The 21,413-nt window shown below is 37.8% G+C and overlaps 1 protein-coding gene across 2 annotated transcripts; it reads left to right on the top strand.

Moving 5' to 3' along the window:
* The first annotated feature begins 1,440 nt into the window (after window positions 1-1,440).
* ppm1j (protein phosphatase, Mg2+/Mn2+ dependent, 1J) lies at window positions 1,441-18,783 on the top strand. Of its 2 annotated transcripts, none has more exons than XM_017480457.3 (10): window positions 1,441-2,009; window positions 8,930-9,047; window positions 10,983-11,312; window positions 12,985-13,097; window positions 13,290-13,374; window positions 13,780-13,898; window positions 14,038-14,101; window positions 14,335-14,442; window positions 14,685-14,836; window positions 16,325-18,783. In XM_017480457.3, the coding sequence occupies exons 1-10, from the start codon at window positions 1,753-1,755 to the stop codon at window positions 16,470-16,472; spliced, it is 1,494 nt and encodes a 497-aa protein (XP_017335946.1). In that variant the 5' UTR covers window positions 1,441-1,752; the 3' UTR covers window positions 16,473-18,783. The 2 variants fall into 2 exon arrangements, with proteins under 2 accessions (XP_017335946.1, XP_017335947.1); XM_017480458.3 differs by lacking the exon at window positions 1,441-2,009 and adding an exon at window positions 2,046-2,257.
* The last annotated feature ends 2,630 nt before the right edge of the window (window positions 18,784-21,413 follow it).

The following is a 21,413-nucleotide window of genomic DNA, read 5'->3' as shown; positions in this document are numbered from 1 at the left end:
GAGGCAAATGTGCTAACTACTAAGGCAATTATTATTATTATTATTATTATTATTATTATTATTATTATTATTATTATTATTTTACTCCGTTGCTAGATATCTAGGTGAGCTGCCCAACTCCATGTATATTACATAGCAGGGGTGCCCAGTATTATCTGTAAAGGTTCAATGTGGTTGCAGGTTTTCATTCCAACCCAGCAGGAGCCACACCTGATTCCACAAGCTTAATCAGTGCATTTTTGTCTCCAAACAACTATTAGGTGTGGATCCTGCTTGGCTGGAATGAAAACCTGCAGCCACAACAGCCCTTTGTGGATAAGACTGGAGACACACCTGCTGTATACTGAGTTACCAGTTTATTAGGTCTGGTTTCTAACTATCCCATCAGTGGAAAGACACTACATAGGACCACCACTGACCATTCGAGTAGTGAACCACTCACATATCACAAAGTGGTGTGATTGTGTGTGTGGTGCATCATGTGTATCATGTGTATCATATGTATCATGTGTTCCAGTGTAGCTGGGGTTTTTAAATGCTGTGTAGGACCTACTATATATGTAGTATGTTTATATGCTTAACCTAGTATACAATTTATTAGGTAGCATTCTGGTAACTAATACATTCAACTCAAATTTTTATATTATATTATATTATATTATATTATATTATATTATATTATATTATATTATATTATATTACATTATAATGCCTACACAACTCTGTGCATGCTGTGTGCAGTCAGTTACGAGTTTATTAGCTACCCCTTATAGCTACACTCATTGGCCATTTTATCAGATACACCTACCATGTAGGTGCCCTTTATGCCCAATTTGCAAGACATGGTCTATCTCGTCAGTGAAAAGGGATTACTGTACACAGGCCCACCACCACTGACCAAATTCTATTTGCACAACAATTGAAACTGCAGTGGCAATGACTGTGTGTGATGGTGCTGATACCAGTGTATCAAGAGCTGCAGTGTAGCTGGGGGTTTAAAACACTGTGTAAGGATGTTCATATATTTATTAGGCAGGCTAAAGTGAACTAGTATCTAGTTAATAAATTGAACTCAGTGTATTATTATTATTATTATTAATATTATTATTATTATTATAGTTATTGTTATTAAGAATAACAATAGTGATAAAGTTAGAGTATCAGTGGCAGTAGTAGTATCAGTAGGCCTATTAGTATTGTCATTATTATTATTATTATTATTATTATTATTATTATTATTATTATTATTATTAAGAAGAAGAAGAAGAAGAAGAAGAAGAAGAAGTGAGTGATATGGTTAGAGTATCAGTGGCAGTATTAGCATTACTGGGCCTATTAGTATTGTTGTTGTTGTTGTTGTTGTTGTTGTTGTTGCTGTTGTTGTTGTTAAGAAGAAGAAGAAGAGTGATCTGGTTAGAGAATATCAGTGGCACGGTCGTTGTGGTTACGTCGCGGCGTCACTGCCTCACTCTCAAGGTCCCCCTCCCTTGATTTTGCACACGCTGTAAAGACATTCTCCTCACAGCGACCAGACTGACATGCAGAACTTCTCTGCCTCCTCAGAGCCTCTTGGATGATCCACACTCGATCGGGTGAGGTTGGGGTTTTTTTCCCCCGCTATGAGGATACCATCGTGTGTTCGGACGTCATACGAGCTCAGGAGCGCTGGCTTCCTGCACCGCGTCTCGCCCGCTGCGCCGCTCCGTTTTCGCTTTTAGCTTTCCCCTGAGTTCCGCGCGCTGTACCGCCGCAATGATTAGCAAAGTGAAAAATGCCATGTCCTCGCTGGTAGGCGGCATTGTTCCGCACGGCCACCACCACCATCATCATCCTCAACAGCAGCAGCAGCAGAGCGGAGCGGACTCTCTGCCCCCGCGTTTCCCGTACGCGCGGCCCGACTTTCTGGAGCTGAGCAATGAGTTGGTGCAGTACGCGGCCGAGCACGCATCCCGGCCCGTAATCACACTTCGGAGAGACGCCAAGATGCCCTGGCGCACCGGATATGCAGAGTGAGTCGCAGATTATTTATGGTTCTTGCGCATGCACCTTCCGTTATGGGTCACTCATTCAGTGCGAGTGGACTGAATGTGTTTTAGGGTTCGGGTCGGTGATGCTGCGAGGCACATACATCACATCCAAGGGCAAACCTCAGCTCAGCTCGGTGTAATGCAACTGCGCAGCAGTACGCGTCTTGGGTACAGTGTTAAATTAACGTCTACGATCTTCATTTAAATTAATCGGGACCCATATAACCAGCGTAGGTATTCATTCAACACTGTTTTTTTTGTTGTTGTTGATGTTGTTGTTTTGTATAGCGAACGTTATGCTCTAAGCCCCGTGCGCCATCTCTCAGTGTGTAATGATGACGTAGGCTGCGATCGACAGCAGGCTTGGCTGAATGGTGATCTGAGGCGTTCAGCAGCCTAAAGTAAACTGCGGCATACGCAGGCTTTTTACACCTCTAGACAGTGTACGAACACCGTGCTCTATCTGCCAGTAAGTGCACACACCGCATCCTCTTTGCTTCAACTCAAAACATGAAAACATGAAAAGACAGAATCAAGTCACGTGATCAGGGTGCAGACTGAAAAGCTGCTTATTCAGAGTCCAAAAGCAAAGCAAGCTATTTTTTCCTCTTTTATTGATTATGAATGTATGAATGTGCCACCTGTTGCAATATCATTTAGGATAAAAGGATGTTCTGCACGCTGTTATAACAGTAGTCCTGTTGATAGGGGTTAAACAGGCTAGTGGAGATTACGTGTAGACATGTATGAGAAGATTCATTAGGATTAACATGCCTTAATCAAATAGTGTCATTGGGGCCCTGCGTTTTTGTCATTAGTTGTTGTTTTCTTCAAAATAGCAATAGAACTATTTTCTGCAGTATGCTGTGATGAGACAAGGCCACCATGTTAGAGCTGTACCTTTTTCATTAGCAATGAGTTTTATTTCTGCAATCCTCTTAATGTCCACAGTTAGGATACACGGGATATATTTGTATGAAGAAAATAGGCATTTTCCTGTGAGAGTAGCAGTGGTTTTCAGCCCATCCTTTGATTACCTCTGCCACTTCATATTTTAAAGCCAGAAAACAAGGTCTGAAATAGACATGAACTGCATGCACCCCATCAGACCAGACTGAAAACCTGCCATATATTTGTGTACATTGTTTATTATTATTATTTTTACACAATATTAGTTTGTGAAACCTTACTCATGATTATGAAGATTGCAAAATTATGTGATGTATCATAAAGCTTGATACTATTAGGTTATCACAGGTGCACCTTTATGTAGTCTTAAATCAGTATAGACTACAAATGAAACAATGTTTTTCAACCAGTGATACCCATCCCCCAATACCTGCACATACTCTGCTTGGTCTAGAACAACTAAATGCCAATTGAATGTGTGTTGAATTTGAAGGTTGGAAATATTTTGCCTGGTCTTTTCCAATCATCAACTGTCCCATTTGGGTGAGCCTATGCCCACTATTCTTGACTGACAGGAACCCAGTGTGGTCTTTGCTGTTTTAGTTAATCTTCCTCAAGGTTTGAAATGTGCATTTTCAGCTCACCACATATGTAATACGTATATGGCTGTTTGAGTTACTGTAGCCTTCCTGCACGTTTAAACCAGTCTGGCCATTCTCCTCGGAGAGTCTTTCACTGACGAGGTGTTTCCACCTGCAAAACTCAGAGAAAGACTATGGATGAATACATCACCATGGCGCTCAAATATATCTACCTCACCTGCATCTCTATATTTGTTTTTGTTCAAAATATTTACCCATGCTTTGATTACAGGGGGCCCATCAGCATTCAGACAACTGAAATCTGCCAGTATCTTCACTAAATCTCAGGAAATGGATATAAATTGATCCAGATTCTAGGTTGAGGACCAGTGGAAGACAGCATGTAGCTTGTAATGGTTTTGGGGATTGGCAAAGCCATAAGTGATTGGCCAAACCCCAAAACCATCAATGACCCTTAAAAATTCCGTTGGCTTGCAAATTCCTTGGGTACAAAACTCTCCTGGAATTCTCAAGATGACCAAGAGTTCTAGTAAATCAAGGAAGCTTTTTCCACTACTCCAATCCTGATCCTGATGCTTCACTCATATACAATGTTGACGTTGATGCCGTTACCGTGAATTTTTCCTTTCCTGTAAACCATCGCTAGTTGAACACAACTACTATTACTGTTAATCTGGAAACAGGAATATGTTAGCAGTAAAACTGGCCCTGGAAAAATGGCATCACTGGCCTGAGGGAGCAGAGCTAAAGTAGAGTTTTATATTTGACAGTTTTTAGAACTATTACTGAACTGACTGTTTGTTTCTCTTTTTAAATATGGAGTTAAGTGAGAAATAGAATTAAATGTTTTAAGACTATTCTAAAGAGAAATAGTATTTTTACAGGCCTTTTATTATGCCACGTCAGGTGAGTAAACCCACTTTTAGCTACTGACCTCTAAGAAAATATATATGAGACTACATAGGAATCTAAATTAAAAAAAAAGCAGTGTATCTCACAGATGACTCAAGGCAGTAGCACTGACCTGCATTATTAATTATATCCTTGTTTTCCCCAGCAAACCCGAAACTAATTCTGGCTGTCCTCCCCATGCCATTGCAAAACTTTAATTTATGCTTTACATTGACCTCGCTTGTTACCTAATACTTAAATTGATATTTATTTTTTAATTAAGTGTGTAATCACAGCATGTTGTGTACATGCAGCTCCTATGCCCAGGAACAGACATTACAGCTAAATATATATATATATAATTAAATATCAATAAGTCATAACACTTTAAAGTGACACTTCAGTGAGTAAGGGCATCTCATTTATAAATAATATTAACATTTGCAAATAATAACACTAATTTAATCTGTCCTTATTTCCTTCTCTTGAATCCTTTCATGGCATCCTTATAATAAGGGAGTCAAGAAGTGTTTAGGGAAGCAAGGAAGAAAAATGAGCAAGAGCAAGTACGGAAATGAGAAGAACACGTACTTTCTGAATTTCATGAATGGCACAATCAACACAGGCAGGACTGATTACAACTAAAATCTGTGAACTTCGAAATGATGATACCACTCATTGGAAACTGAAATTGGCAGATTCCACTGTCATATTCTGATTATGTGTGAAGCCCTAATGAATGACGAAGCTTGCGTCAAAAAAAAATCACAGGGCATCACACACACATTCACACCTAGCAACGAAAATTCATGCAATCACCGAACATTCAAATTTCCACATAGGATTGACCCTTGGTCCCCATATATAGTAGGAGTGTAATGCAATGGAACTGTCCGTATCTGTATAGCTCCAGATATTCATACCTGTGTCTGTTTTCAGATTTAAACCCAAGTGGGTGTAGCATAAATCAGAAGGATTTTGTTTTGTTTTGTTTTATAGAGATATGTGCAGGACTATTTAAAAAATTCTGCTAGTACAGTTTTTTTTACCTGCCCCGTGACATTTTCTAATTAATTTACCGGTAGTTGACTATATTCCCCATAATATAGGCCTAAAACAAACTAGTTCCCTGATTTAAACCTCTGTAACCTTAACCAGGCAGTTACTAAGGATGAATATTGAATAAACACTGTAAATGTATCACTGTACATTGTTTATATTCACATTAATGAATGTGATCTTTCTTTGTGCTTTACGCTTCAAATCTGAAATCAGTGTTTTGCTAAAACATTGTGTGTGTTCAAAGTACTATGTATCATGTCTTATCACATTGCATTGTAGCTGTATTTCTTCCAGTGTTCTGTTCCAAACATATTCAGACCCAAAGCATAACTACCACCCGACCTACAGAACACACTACACTACACACTAAGCATGTGGCTCGAATGATGTGATTCTGTAGCTATCAGTCACATTGTGTTAATGGAGCACTTACTGTTTGTCCTGTAGAGAGTTAAATCATTGATCTGCAACATGATACATTAATTTGTAGGCTATTGTCTAGATCAGAAGACATCTATACAACATTATCTTCAGTTCTCCCTATCTCCATTTACTGTCAGCCTAACAGGATTGGGAGTGGTGCTTGATGTCATCGCTGAGCATCCGACACTAAATAGCAATTCTGTGAGCCATTTGCTCCAAGGGTTCTTGACTACACTACTTTCTAGTTTCCTAAAATACTATATTTAAGTACTCAATTATGATGTGGAGATTCTTATACACTTTTCTTAAGAAAACACTGACTATTTACATTTGAAGTCATCTAAAACAGGAAACGCTTATTCGAGTTTTGTCACCTCTTAGAAGAGTTTCGTCACCTCTTAGAAGATACCTTTTATTGCAGAATACTTATTTGTGGACTCATAATGTTTTGTGTATATTATATTATTTGTAATGTTTTATTTATATTTTTGGTACAATTATCAGGACTTATCAAATTTATTATATGATATATTTCTAAGGATACTCACTGTTTTGTGATTCATTTTAAATAAATGGTGGATTAAAATGTGGCTTATCAGACTTCCTTTAGACAATAATACACAACATTTCAAGCCCCCAAATGTTCTGCCTTTATTGTGCAGATGAAAGCCAATAAATTGAGCACTCATACTGGGCTGTTGTCTAAAGATAAATAATGTTGAAGCGGAAACCCTGGTTTCAGAAACAGTGTTGTTAGCGCTTGTGACCTCAGAAGAGGAACTTGTAGACAGCGGTTCTACTTCCTCATTTGAGAGCAGCTCGCATAAGGTTAACTGGGGACCAAAGTAATTGCTATATAAGAAATTCCTGATACAATCCTCACAAAATGTACTTTATGATATTATATAATGATTGGCATGTTGGTCTATGTCAATGTCAAAGTTTGAAGCAGGAGCCACAGGTATTGTCTCTGTTTAGTTTGAGTTGAGTTGTGTTCTATAATCTTTAAGCAGTCTTTTTCATTTCCCTTCTGGTTAAACTAGAGTGGATTATCATCGAAGTATGACAAAATAACATGGATGATCTAGACATGGGGCGCACGGTGGTTAGCACGTTCGCCTCACACCACCAGGGTTGGGGGTTCGATTCCCATCGTGGCCCTGTGTGTGCGGAGTTTGCATGTTCTCCTCCGGTTACTCCGGTTTCCTCCCCAGTCCAAAGACATGCATGGTAGGCTGATTGGCATGTCTAAAGTGTCCATAGTGTATGAATGGGTGTGTGAATGTGTGTGTGATTGTGTCCTGCAGTGGATTGGCACCCTCTCCAGGATGTACCCTGCCTTGTGCCCGATGTTCCCTGGGATAGGCTCCACGTTCCACGTGACCATGAAAAGGATAAGTGGTATAGAAGATGGATGGATGGATGAATCTAGACATGTGAATTTGTATAGTATGTCTGTGATATGGTAGATGAATTGTGACTTGCTAGTGTCAAAATAAGTGAGTACACATTAATGGCTGGGGAAAATAACTGTATTATCTCATACTCACTTTGAGGAATGTTTCTGTTTAGTTTAGTCCCATGTTGATTGATGACATAAGCAGAAAATAGTAGTTTTCTTTCATCACAGCCCTGCTGTTAGAGGATAGATATGATAACGATAGCTATAGATCATATATCGCACAGTGTGGTATAGAATTTAGCCGAGATTGTATTGGATGTGTATCTACAGTGTGACAAGACTAATGTAATTGCACAGAGTAAAACGGACGTCAGATTATTTTTACTGATTGTCATTAAAATGTGTGTTAAAGATATTTTTTTTTCCCTTTTACTTGTACAAAGTACCCTCCCCCCCCCCCCCCCCCCCCTCCAAAAACATATATATAATTTGACACCAACTTGAAGAAACCATATTTCACCAAAATTACTTTATTTTTTACATTTTGCCTCAGCTACCTTCCGGAAATGATCACACTGAACCAGCTGTGTTAACAAACATAGCTTTAAATGCAGTCGATCTGTGTACAGATGTCTACAACCTTAAATTTCCATACGCGGTGAACGTCACACTTTGATTAAGGTAAATTAAGGCTGTAGTGAAATGAACATAATCCTAACCGATTCAGTTTGTATATTGATACTGGCTGTTAGAATGGAATTTAAATGCATTTTTTTCCCTTTTTACTTTTGGGACGAAAAAGACTTTAAAATGCTATAACATTACTTGTGGTTAAAATACTTGAAAAAAGAGAAGCGCATGTCATTTCAAGAAACTCTATACTTTTTAGATCTATATATATAAGATGTCAAAGATGTCTAAAAATGTCATAATCTGAAGGGGTTTCCTCATTCCTTCGGCATTGAGTGCAGAGATGCTATTTCCTGAAAAGTATGTAAGCAGCTGAGAGCTTTTTGAGACGGTGTTACATCTGTTTACTCATAAAAAGGAAGTAAGGTTTACATAAGAACTTACTCACACTCACTATAATAATACATGAAGACCTGCAAAGAGTTTATGAATGCAGCAGTGAAGGATATTAAGAAGAGGCCAAGTAAATTTGCATATCAATAAGGATTCATTCAGGGATCCAAAGCCACATACTGAGAAATTACTATTTAATGCAGTTCGTAAAGTTATTAATACAGCCTATTTGAAATACTTTTTTCAATATGGTATGTAAATGAGACCTTTTCAGATTAATATTTTTAATCACTATCAGATCCAGTTGCTGTTAGGTAGGGATCAGGTTTTTCAATGCACACTGTCTCTGCTAATGTGCTTTATATGACGAGTTCTCAGTGTGGTCATTTTTATTGCTTTTAACAATCTTTCAGTGTGTAGTTTTCTAAATATTTCAATGCCCTAATGCTCCGTTCTGTTCAACTTGATTTTATTTCCAATGTATTATAAAGTTTTAGCCAGGCTACCTGAGGATATGTAGCTGAAAACATGATCTGATAATGTGAAGAATTTGACTACACAAATAAACTTTCTCTCTTCATTTATCTTAGGGTGATAAATGCAGGAAAGAGTATGTTGAATGAGGACCAGGCCTCATGTGACGTGCTATACGTGAAGAAGCTGACAAGCAAACAGCAGCGTGCCTCCGTGCTTCTAGAGGACAGTGGGGTAAGATTTACTAGGTCTAGACCAACACAGTTTGGCCACAGAAAGCAAGTTCATCTCAGTTTCAGGTTCAGGTTCCTCATTCAGTTTCTCACATTTGGACTGCAATTTTATCTTGCAGTTCAACTTCCAAAATAGTTTGTAACCAATAATACTGTATGTGTATAATAATCTTGGCAGTGCAGTGCTCAGAGAACACAGGCAGACAGTTATTTGTTCTTTTGTGCTTTTATTTATTTGTATTGTCAATCAAATAAATCAACATTGTTATGTATAACCTATACTTAATACACACACACACACACACACACACACACACACACACACACACACATATGTAGTTGTCCTCCACATTCCACACAAACCTTGTGTTCAGGTTTAATATATAATATGATTTATTATATATATATATATATTAAAACTTAACACTTAGACCACTTCAACACACACATACACTGTATTTTCCATTGCAATGGTAGCCATTGATTTGTGGTTTTGGGTCTTACTACTAGCTTCATGTCTGCTTTTCCAAGCCTAAGAAAGACTAAACAAGGTTTTAATCTCCTGAGTTGCTGTTTGTTCAAGTCCTCCTGAGAAGTTTGTATTTCAGAGTTGGTGTAAATTCTCTTAATTAACTACAGAAAATAATACCGCAAGCTTTTTAAACTATACGTCTAGAAAATGAAGAAGAACAAAGAATGTGCATCAGGTGTGTTTTTTTTTTCTTCAAATCAATTTATGAAGCCACTGTACAGTTTAGTGTTACATATTATATTGTAATTGTACGATGCTATCGTATTTTGTGCAGGCAGTTAGCTTGATTTATTGTAAGCATTCAATTTCAACAAATTTACCGTCAACTACAGACGTTGCATCCATTGAGTCCACCATGTTTTCTTACTGACATGTCCCCAACTCAAGTTTCCCACTCGTAATTACGACTTTGTGGCGGCATTCATGTGCGTTCAACTCATTAATACGATCTTTCTGACGTAGCTTGAATGCATCATTAATTCCCTCAAGTTACATCAGTAAGTCTTGAATTTTGTAATGTAGCATGTTTGCCACTATATAGGAAGGGGCGGTGCAGATACAGTTGTGCTAATAAATTTACATACCCTATGCAGAATCTGCTAAATGTTTAATTCTGCCCTAAATAAGCTATTTCACATGAGAGATGTTTACATACACAGCACACAATAATAACTGAATTTGCACAAATGAACCAGTTCAAATGTTTACATACGCTTGATTATAGATACTGTGTGTTGTTACCTGGATGACCAATGTCCGTTTTTATGTTTTGTGATAGTTGATCATGAGACCCTTGTTTGTCCTGAGCAGTTAAACTGCCCACTGTTCTTCAGAAAAATCCTCCAGGTCCTGCACATTATTAGCTTTTCCAGCATCTTCTGCATATTTAACCCCTTTCCAACAGTGTCTATATGATGTTGAGATCCATCTTTTCACACTTAGGACAACTGAGGGATTAACTATTACACAACTATTACAAAAGGTGCAAACATTCACTGATTCTCAAGAAGGCAACACACTACAGTAAGAGCCAGGGGAATGTCAACTTTTAAACAGGATGATTGGTGTAATTTGTTATTATTTTCTTTAAAGATCTTATTGTTTCATTTAGTACTGCCCTTCAGATGCTACATAAGATATTTGCATGTTTCCCAGAAGACGAAATAATAACAATTTACACAGATCAGAGGTACAACACTGCTTTTAAGATGCAATAATTAACCTCATGTATGCTTTTCTACAGTTGTGTTGCTTATTGTAACTATTAGTAAGATGAACCTTTGAACCCTGTGACAACTCCTTTCACAACCACATTTATCATAAAATCACACCTTTGTTCTGACTGGGTACCTATTCTCCTTTCCTTTCACACCACCACCCATCTTTGTCTCTTTCTGTCTACAGGACACCACAGGTATCCCCATGCATTTCTGGGGTGTATTTGATGGTCATGCTGGCTCTGGAGCCGCCCTCATGGCCTCCAAACTCCTCCATCGTCTCATCCGAGATCGTTTGTGTGAAGTAGCCCATCTTTTGGAGAATCAGAGCAGCCCACCACCCATCTGCCTAGCTAAAAATGGGAGTCCCTATCAGGCTGAGCAAAAGAAGGGATCCTGCATGGATGCAGAAGACCAGGATGGGCCTGCAGATCCCATTGCTCGATTCCACATGGAGAAGGTTGTCAGTCTGGAAAGCCTGGTTATGGGAATCATAGAGAATGCCTTCAAACAGATGGTGAGACCATGACGTTCCAGGCCTTAAAATATTTGACATTGAGTCAAATATTGATCACAAATATACAACCAGTACTGAACTAGTGAGCGTAATCAGTTTAACCCTTTCAGACCTACATTAATGTCATGAAACTTTGCATAGGTTTTACATAGATATACATAACCAGCCAGACCAGTTACTCTTGTCAGCCAAACATTCCAATTCATCATGGCACATCTCAAACAGCCAATACTATATACGTGCACTTTTTAGTCTTCTTAATAGGACACTTCAATTCACTCTGGTGCAACTTTCCAGAGACAAAAGATCCATCAAAAAAAAAAAACCCTGATCCATACTCAGTGATGAAGCAAGCAGTCCACAGTCCAGCATAATAAACTTCATGCCTTTTTTTAACCAATTAGATTTTTTTAGTCTGTAAAAAGGAGAAAAATTAGTTGTGTAGTTATCCAAATACAGTGTCTTTAGTTTTATCTGGACAAAAACCATCTTCTCTCACATAAATAACTATGACATGGTGATGCTCACAAGACGTCAGTGAATTATATCAGATTAGCTGGTCTAATAGGGTTAATCAAATATCTGCTACACTATTTAGCCAATTTGTGTTCACTGTGACAAGCTATACTGATCTCTGTGAATGTCGTAAATATTTGTTTTACAGCCCAGTCAACATATTTGGACAGTGACATAAATTTTGATCTGGAAAGCAAAAATTTGTCTCTGCAGTTTAACAGATTACATTAGATTAGATTAGACACATGAGGTGAAAGTGCGGAATATCTACTTCGGTTATACTTCAATTATAATTACATCACAAAATCATCACAATTAGTACTTGCTAGTAAATCCATTGCTGAAATACATTTATGTTCTCTGGTGATGTTTTACCAGGTATGTAACACAGGTTACAGTAATGCAGTTTAACTGGGAGATAGTAATGCAGGTTACAGTAATGCAGTTTAACTGGGAGATAGTAATGCAGGTTACAGTAATGCAGTTTAACTGGGAGGTACTGCATGGCCATGACACCATATTTCATATTTGAGTTGATATACAGTATTTTGGTTTATCATTTTAAGTGAAAATGAACTGTTTAGAATATTGCTAAAAAGCACCTATGTAGAGCTGTGTGCTTTTTAGCAATATTCTAAACAGTTCATTTTCACTTATTATTTTTGGCAGTATTTTTTTCACATTGTCAATGTGATTAATTAAAGCAGTGTCATGACGGGCTGCTTTAGTGTCAGTGACAATTATATGGCTGACACACTGAGAGACAGAAGCAGGATTAAGGTGGAAATGCCACTTCATTCCAGTCATTTTCTTAGCTCTCTTGTACATTCATTAAGGATATGGCAACACATAGGCAGTTTTTTTTTTACGTCCTGCCATCTAAAATGGGAGTGCCATCTTTTAAAAAAAAAAAAGAAGTAGAAAAAAAGCCTATAATACTTGATATGGGTATGTCCTCTAATAAAATCTCACACTGTGTGCCTACTTCATTACTTCATTCTTCGTTAGAGTAATTGTTTTATTTGAAATGTTCTAATGAGTCCATGTCACACAGAGCAGCAGTACAGAGCCAAAACCAAAAGGCTTGGCACGATTACTTACAGACAGCACTGTGTATTTTTGGTTAGAATAATATTCTGCTGTGTTTTCTACGAAGGATGACCTCATTGAAAAGGAGAAGGCATCTTACAGCATTTCTGGAGGATGTTGTGCCTTGACTGCTGTGCATTTGTTAGGGAAACTCTACGTAGCAAATGCAGGTGACAGCAGGTAAGAAGATTACAGAATGAACCGACACTAAAATATTACAAATATTTACAGTTTTTAAAATAATTATCTAATTAAACTATAACATTGTTTTGTAATTTACTGGGATGCAATTGACAAAAGTCCTATTTCTATAATATTTGTTGAAAGAACTATACATTTCTAGGCATTAAGGATCTACTCTTTGTATTTTAGAGCCATAATTGTTCGCAATGATGAGATTATTCCCATGTCTAATGAGTTCACACCAGAGAGTGAGAGACAACGGCTGCAGTACCTGGTGAGTTTCTCACCTGCAGTACCATAAGTGCACAGATCAGTTCACTGGTAATTTTGAATGAAAACAAAACAAATTCTTTTTTTTTTTAATGGAAATGTTATAAATAGAACCATACTAACATGTGCATTTTTTACCAAAGCTGAATTTAAGATGATATCATGATTTATTCCAACCTGATGTTTTGATAGTCAGTGAGTGGCAAAAAAAAAAAAAAATGTACTGAGGAATGATAATTTTCAAAAGTCGAGAATCACTGCAGGCCTGTGTCTGGAAGATGTTGAGCAAGAGTGTACGCTCACCAGGCTAAGGTCTTCATGTAGATATCTTCCTCTCTGAAAATGTTTGATTACTTTTTCAAAATCCTTATAATAACAAACTGCTTCATGATCTTTACGGTGTTTATAGGGATTCCTTAAACCAGACCTGCTTGGGAACGAGTTCACACACATTGAGTTTCCCCGACGCATTCAGCACAGCGAGCTAGGCAAGAAGATGTTATTTAGAGACCACACCATGACTGGGTGGTAAGTATGTCTGAGTGTGTGAGGTTTAGCTGATTATCTGTAGACAATGCAAGCATTTTTACTAAATCAATATGTGAGATTCTGGTCAAATATTCCACATCTGTGTTAGTGATGACGCATTTTAATTTCTTGATTACAGGGCATATAAGACAATTGTTGAAGATGACCTCAAGTTCCCCCTCATTTATGGAGAGGGGAAAAAGGTAATCAATCTAAAGGAGCTATATACTCAATCTGTAATAACCTTTATTAGTTTAATGTGCTTCATAACTTATAAGAACACAAACTATAGAGTTATTGCAGCTGCACTTTTATATTTGTTCCGTTGCTCATTCAGTTTTACTTGTCAATTTCCTCCTTAGATGTTTACCCTACTGTGTTTTTTTTATTATAAGTGTGTGTGTGTGTGTGTGTGTGTGTGTGTGTGTGTTCATAGGCCCGAGTCATGGCCACAATTGGAGTAACACGTGGTTTAGGAGACCATGATCTGAAAGTTTACAATTCAAACATTCATATCAAACCATTCCTATCCTGCTGTCCAGAGGTAGGTTATAATTGTGGTTGTACAGTTATCATTTAGTGTTTGGCACTGACTTTATCCACTTGTGCCATCTTTTGGTCTCTTCTGTTAATTCATTTTGAGAATCTGTTGACTCAGGATGATTTAAATCAAAGGTTTTTAGGATTTTTAAAATATGTAACACAACATCTTACATGCTCAGTCAAGGCAAAGATTGTGTTAGCTTTATACTAATTTCCTCTTTTGCTCTCTTGTTGTATGTTCAGGTGAAAGTATACAATATTTCAGAGCACAAGCATGGCCCTGATGACGTCCTTATTATGGGCACTGATGGATTGTGGGATGTGACTTCTGACAGAGAAGTAGCAGATGCAGTGACAAAATTTCTGTCCTGCTGTGAGCCTAATGACCCAATGAGGTACTTTTAACCTTTCAGCTCTTTTTCCTAAACTGCATACATACATGTATAAACAAGATAAAGATTGAACTATTTTTATTTTAAGCCTGACTTCGTTAAATATTCATTGTGAATTCAAAATTGACCACACCACTGAGCAGGTGACACATGAGAAATAAATCTTTACAACATGTTATACTCCTTCAGAAAAGTAATATACTTTTCAAACTGAAATAATATGCAGTAGCACAGCCTACTGCGTGATGAGGACAGAGAGGGAGAGACAGGTGTTTACTATGTCAGAGAGTAAACTTTGTGACTATAAAAGTCTCCACTACTCTACAAAGACTTTCTACAAAATTCTGGAGGGTGTCTATGGGAATTTGTGCCCATTTGGTCAGAAGAAGGACTAGCTAACAATCAGCATTTCAGTTCATCCCAGAGGTGTTCATTTGGGTTGAGATCAGGACTCTGGACCACCGGAGTTCCTCCACTCATCACTCCAGTATCTCCAGTTTCCATTGCTGCATAATCCAGTGGTAGTGTGCTTTACACCACTCCAGCTGATGCTGAGCATGGTGCATAGTGATCTTAGGCTTGTGTGCAGCTGCTCAGCCATGGAAACCCATTTCATGAAGCTCCTGACACACAGATCTTGTGATGATGTTGCTTCCAGAGGCAGTTTGGAACTCTGTAGTGAGTGAGAACAGGTGAATTTTATGTGCTTTGGCACTGTGTGTCCTCACTCTGTGGCACTCTGTGTCCTCACTCTGTGACTTTACATGGTCTACCACTTTGTGTCTGAGCTATTGTTTCTCCTAGACACTTCAAGGTCACAATAATAGCACATACAGATGACTGGGGTGGATCTAACAGGCCAGAAATTTCACAAACTGACTTGTGGCAAAGATGACATCCTATAACAGTGCCATGTTATAGTCACTGAGTGCTTCAGTATGACCCATTCATGCCAGTGTTTGTTTATAGGGATTGCATGGCTATGTGCTTGATTTTATGCACCGGTTAGCAAAGGGTGCACATACATTTGATCACACAGTGTAATTCAAACATGAAAGAAGCTACTGAAAAAAAACAATTTCAGACATTTGACCTTGCTGTGACCTTTACCCTGTTTGGCTCAGTACCAAAATCTAATCAGTTCATCTGCTGATTCCAATGATGATTTCATATAAACACTGCAAACATAAAAACACTCGTTCTTGAGATATTACGCTAACAATAATCTCGGACAGATAGACAACCCGAAAAAAGTAATGCCTTCACCATTCAGTGGTGGAGGCATAAAATCAAACCCCACATTTGCGAAGACTAAAAGCACAGCTGAGTGGGTGTGATGCATCAGTAGCTGTCAGTGGTTTGCATTTCTCCATTTAACATCTTTTCCCATTATCAAATGTATATATTGAAAATATATCCTTATTTTTATATATTTTGTATATATATTTATATATTCCTACTTTATATATTCTTATTTTCTCTTTGTGAAAGGTATACTTTGGCTGCTCAAGATCTCCTAATGAGGTCTCGTGGTGTTCTGAAAGAGCGGGGTTGGAGGCTGCCCAATGACAGACTGGGATCAGGTGATGACATAACAGTGTTTGTCATCCCATTGGCTGGGGCAGAGTCAGAGACATGACAAGGCAGCTCAGTTCTTCTCTGGTGAGCAAATCAGGACACGGCGCTAATTCGTGCCGGCTGAGGAAGGGGTGCAATACCAAAAAATCCATGCTAAATTGAGCTGAAGGGAAAGACATATGCATTGCTCCTCTTCCTCTGACTTTTCAGAGGAAACGTGTCGACTCTTACCTCTTCTTATCAAGCCTGGGATAACATCATCATTAAGTGCCACTCTTCTCATTCAACATTTCTCACAGATTTACTGTGAAAGACTTCAGAACACACAAAGCCGCTGTGATATAAACATATACTCTGTAAGTCTATTTGGAGAGATAGAGAAGAAGAGAGATTAGTGCCAGGTAAATAAACAGGGTCTTTTATACATGACCCGAAGAAAACAGAGGAATGGAGCATTGGTGATATGAGATGAAATCATGATGGTTGAGAATGTATAGATGTAAGCACTTTATCTTTAAGCTTAAAATTATCAACCTGTAATTAAAACTTAGCAAATTAATCCATTTCCTGCAGCTCTCCTAAATGTCTCCAAAGAGTGTGTCTATTTGAACACATGCATTTCAGTGACTTTGCAGTAGCTTTATTTAGAAACTAATGATCACCAAGAAAAGAAGGGAAGCACAATTTTCTCATTAGTCCTGACAATGACAGGGTCAAACACTTCTCCTTTGGAAAAAGAACAATATTATTGTGATTGAGGCCATTGTGTAGAATTGTCTTGTGGCACTTGTGGGCAGTGGTAGCTCAGTGGTTAAGACGTTGTACTACTGATTTGCAGTGTTAGGTAAGTTACTCCAAAAAAATAAGTAATCCACTACAGATTACTAATTATTACTTTAAAATTGTAATTTGATTACATTACTGATAAGGTAAAATCAGATTACTAATTACTTTACTTTTTGAAGTTACTCTGAAACCTATCAAACCTACAAAAATACACTACAATGTGTAACTCGTAGTTCTTTCAGTAATTTTAGCGTGCGTCAATGTATGAAATGATCAGAAAAAGTTGGATTCATCATAAAACATGCCTCGGGTGTTGTCACTGTTTTAGAACTAACAGACCGATAAAATATAAAACTTTTCAAACTAGGCTAAAAATGGTCTTGAGTCCATTCACCGAAGATATAAAATTACAACACCGCTGTCTTCTTTTAATGACATTCAGTTACGTAGTGACAAACCACTCCAAGTGGAGAATTAATCGGGGCTAAAGAAAAAATCTTTGGGGCTACAGCCCAGGCCAGGTTACGCCCCTGGCAGCCATGAAAAACATGATTTATTTTAAAAATGCATTTTGCTTAATATTGTTTTCTTAACAAATTTTTTAATGCAAGTAACATAATTTTATTGATATCAGTAACTGTAATCAAATTACATATATTTGAAATGTACAATGTGCGTTACATTACAGTGTTATCAGAAAAAATCATGCGAATAGGCCTACAAAGTAACGCGTTATACCCAACTCTGCTGATTTGAAGGTCGTGAATTCAAATCCCTACTGCCAAGCTGCCACTGCTAGGACCATGAGCAAGGCCCTTAACCCTCAACTGCTAATTTGTATAAATGAGATAAAATTTCATTCTCTCTAGTGTCTGCTAAATGCCATAAATGTAAATGAGATATACTACTGTAACCCACACCTTGACAAAGTTCTGGAAAATAGAGGCCATCATTTCAACTCTTGCACATTTGACTAAACCCAGGTTCCCTAACTCTCCACAAAGCCATGTTCACAATGAACCTAAAACTTGCAAGGAGGTGGATTTTTGATTATAATCAAACCCAGATGCATTATTTGTGCACACTAATTTTCACTTAAACTGTAGCTTTTTTTTCTGAGCCAAGTATAGAAGCTTATTATATATTGAGAATCCCTATTAAAGCAGCTTTTAGTCCAAGATCAGCACTTATATGGAACCTAGAAACCTACCATTCATGATGAATTCATTATTATAATGTATTATTACTATAACTTTCACATGAGGTACCATATTTGTAAAAATGGGTTGAAAAGGGTTTTAGGTGGCAGCTAGCTTCCCACAAATAATGTTTTAATGCAAACACATTTCAACATTAGAGCCAAGGTCCTGATCCTGAATTTTATTTCAATACCCCATGCTTAAATTATCTTGAACAACCGATTGTGAATATATGTGAACATTTGAGTTGATGCTGACTGCTAACAAACTTTGTTTTTTGCTATAACATGTTTAGTTGATTTGCTGACTGTTTTATCATTTGTCAAGCTGTAACACCTAAGCAACTGTGATTCCTTCAAAATAAATCTCCCATCTTTGAATAAATTATTTTCTGTCTCTTTGCCATGAATTAGATTCAGTGTGCTATTTAAAATTCAGCTGATGCTAACAGATAGCTCATTGTCATATTCAATATTGAAGATTCTGCACTAGGAATAGTTGTTTAACGAACTTTATACATTCAGGTATAAAGTTTAATTACTGTAAAGTAATTGGACACACTGTAATTACTGCACACTGTGTTGTAGTGAACAGCACAGACCGTTAATTCTCCTCCATATGCCCATATCATTTATAAGTATATTACTGACTGTTTATAGCACTTCAATTCAAACAATAGCTAACTTCATAAGGATACCCACTACCCAATTGTATTACACCAAGCTAAACAATGTTGGAACTCGTGTGTCAACAGGTTAAATAAACCCATGTGTTTAACCCTCCTATTATGTTGGGTCACATCCATTATGTCAAAATGACTTCCACAGTTTAAATACACACACAAACAGCAAAGAACAGCTTAAAACAGTAAACCTTTATTATGGCTTGTCTGAGACAAGGCATAAGAAGTAATATTTGCATATAAGTTCATGACCCCAAATGAGGAAAGTCATTTCAAAGAGAAAAAGAGATTAATCAGTATTTCAGACATCTCAAATGTGGAATTGGGTCCAATTGACCCATAACATAATAGGAGGGTTAAACGGTTACATTTATGTTATTCATCATTGCAATCTGACAACAAAAAAAGGGGGAAAGTATTCTTAATTTTTTTCTTTCCAGGAGACTGAGGTTAATGACCTAACATGTCCAGTTTGAAATGGTGAAAAAGAAGCAGTGCTTCAGTCATTCACTGAACCTCATACTGACAGGTTGTTTAATTTAAATGCTCTGATCACAGTTCTAAACTGCAACCTTTGGTGAGTTGTTCTGGTGGGCAGCAGATCTTCCACTTTGTCCCTTCTGTATTTGGCGGGAGCTGAAGCCATGGCCTCTGGAGTTTACTATTGTGTTTACAAGCATGGGAAATGTAGTCTATTTCTATTTCTTATTCCTTCATTATTTCACTTACAAGTAAGCAGATAAAATGTTTAGAACTGATTTCAAGAGATATGTAAGAGAAGGGAAGGAACTGCTCATGATCCAAAGCATACCACCTCATCTTATGGCGTGGGCATGTATGGCGGCCAGTACAACAGGTTCCCTTGTAGTTATTGATGATGGGACTGATGACAAAGGCAGCAGGAAGAATTCTGAACTGTATAGGGCTATATTATCTTCTCAGATTCAGCCAATACTTCAACCAAAAACTCAATGGATGGTGCTTCATAGTGCAGATGGACAATGACCTGAAGCAACACAAGACTTTTTTTATATAAAAGAAGTGGAATGTTCTGCAATGGTCAAGTCAGTCACCTGACCTGAATCCAACTGAACTGATCAGGAATCTAACTGAACATGCATTTTGGCATCAGGAAAAACTGAGGGCAAAATTCTCAAGAACAACCAGGAACTTAAGGCAGTAAAGATCTGGTAGAGGAATAACAGGAAAGAAACCCAGAGCCTGGTGATGTCTATAAGGTCCAGACTTCAGGCAGTCATTGACTACAAAGAATTTGCAACCAAGTATTAAAAATGACTATTTAATTTATTCCAATAATTTTTTGTCCAATTACTTCTGGTCTTTTAAAAAGTGGGAGACCACATGTCAAATGTGATTCCTACACCAATTTGGATGTAAATACCCTCAAATTAATGCTGAAAATCTGTGCAAAGTTCAGCTCTGTAACAAGCTCTGACTCAATAGCTAATAGTGTCAGCATGTTGAGCTTTCTTTGGTCCATTTTCGTTCTGAATTTAAAAAAAAAATCCTACTCACTGGGGAAAATGAACACTATTCATGTTTTGTTTTTTTTTAACCTATTTCCAGTTAAAAAGTTAAAAAGACTGGTGTTTGTTTTGTTTTGTTTTTTTTAAGGGGGGGAGCATTGGTGTCTATTAGTGAAGTATACATCGGTGTGTGGTCTGTTTAATCTTTTGGTCTGGCCTCCTGTTTAATTCTCAGTTTCCTCAGAAATAAGAGCATCAAAACACGTATCAGGTAGAGTCAAACTGCCATAAACACATGACCAGTGACGACAGAAGCTTCGTTTCAGCACATAACCACATGACTACTTTGGAAACTGAAGTAGCGTTGTGATTGAATTACTGATATAAAGATGTTTTATAGTTATTCAACCTGAAAAGATAAAGTGTTCTGAAGTTCAGGGGGAAAAAACTCTCATGGCTGTCTATGTATAGGAATTAATAACGAAGAGGTAGTAATAATCCATCCATACATCTTCTATACTGCTTATCCTACAGGGAACCTGGAGCCTATCCCAGGGAGCATCAGGGCGCAGGGCGGGGTACAAAATCATTGCAGGGCACCAATCACACACCCATTCATACACTACGGACACTTTGGACATGCCAATCAGACTACCATGCATGTCCTTGGACTGGGGGAGGAAACCGAAGTACCCGGAAGAAACCCTCGTAGGACGAGGAGAACATGTAAGATTACCGCGACGGTAAGCGAACTCCCAAGCCTGGAGGTGTGAGGCTAACCACTAAACCACATTGCACCTGGTATTAATAGTCTCACTGACAAAATCAACAAGCACAATCCCTCATGC

This window comes from Ictalurus punctatus, chromosome 11, assembly GCF_001660625.3.
Source record: "Ictalurus punctatus breed USDA103 chromosome 11, Coco_2.0, whole genome shotgun sequence".
Taxonomy (NCBI): Eukaryota; Metazoa; Chordata; class Actinopteri; order Siluriformes; family Ictaluridae; genus Ictalurus; species Ictalurus punctatus.
The sequence above is the reverse complement of the archived record's forward strand: the minus strand, read 5'-3'. Positions and strand labels throughout refer to the sequence as shown.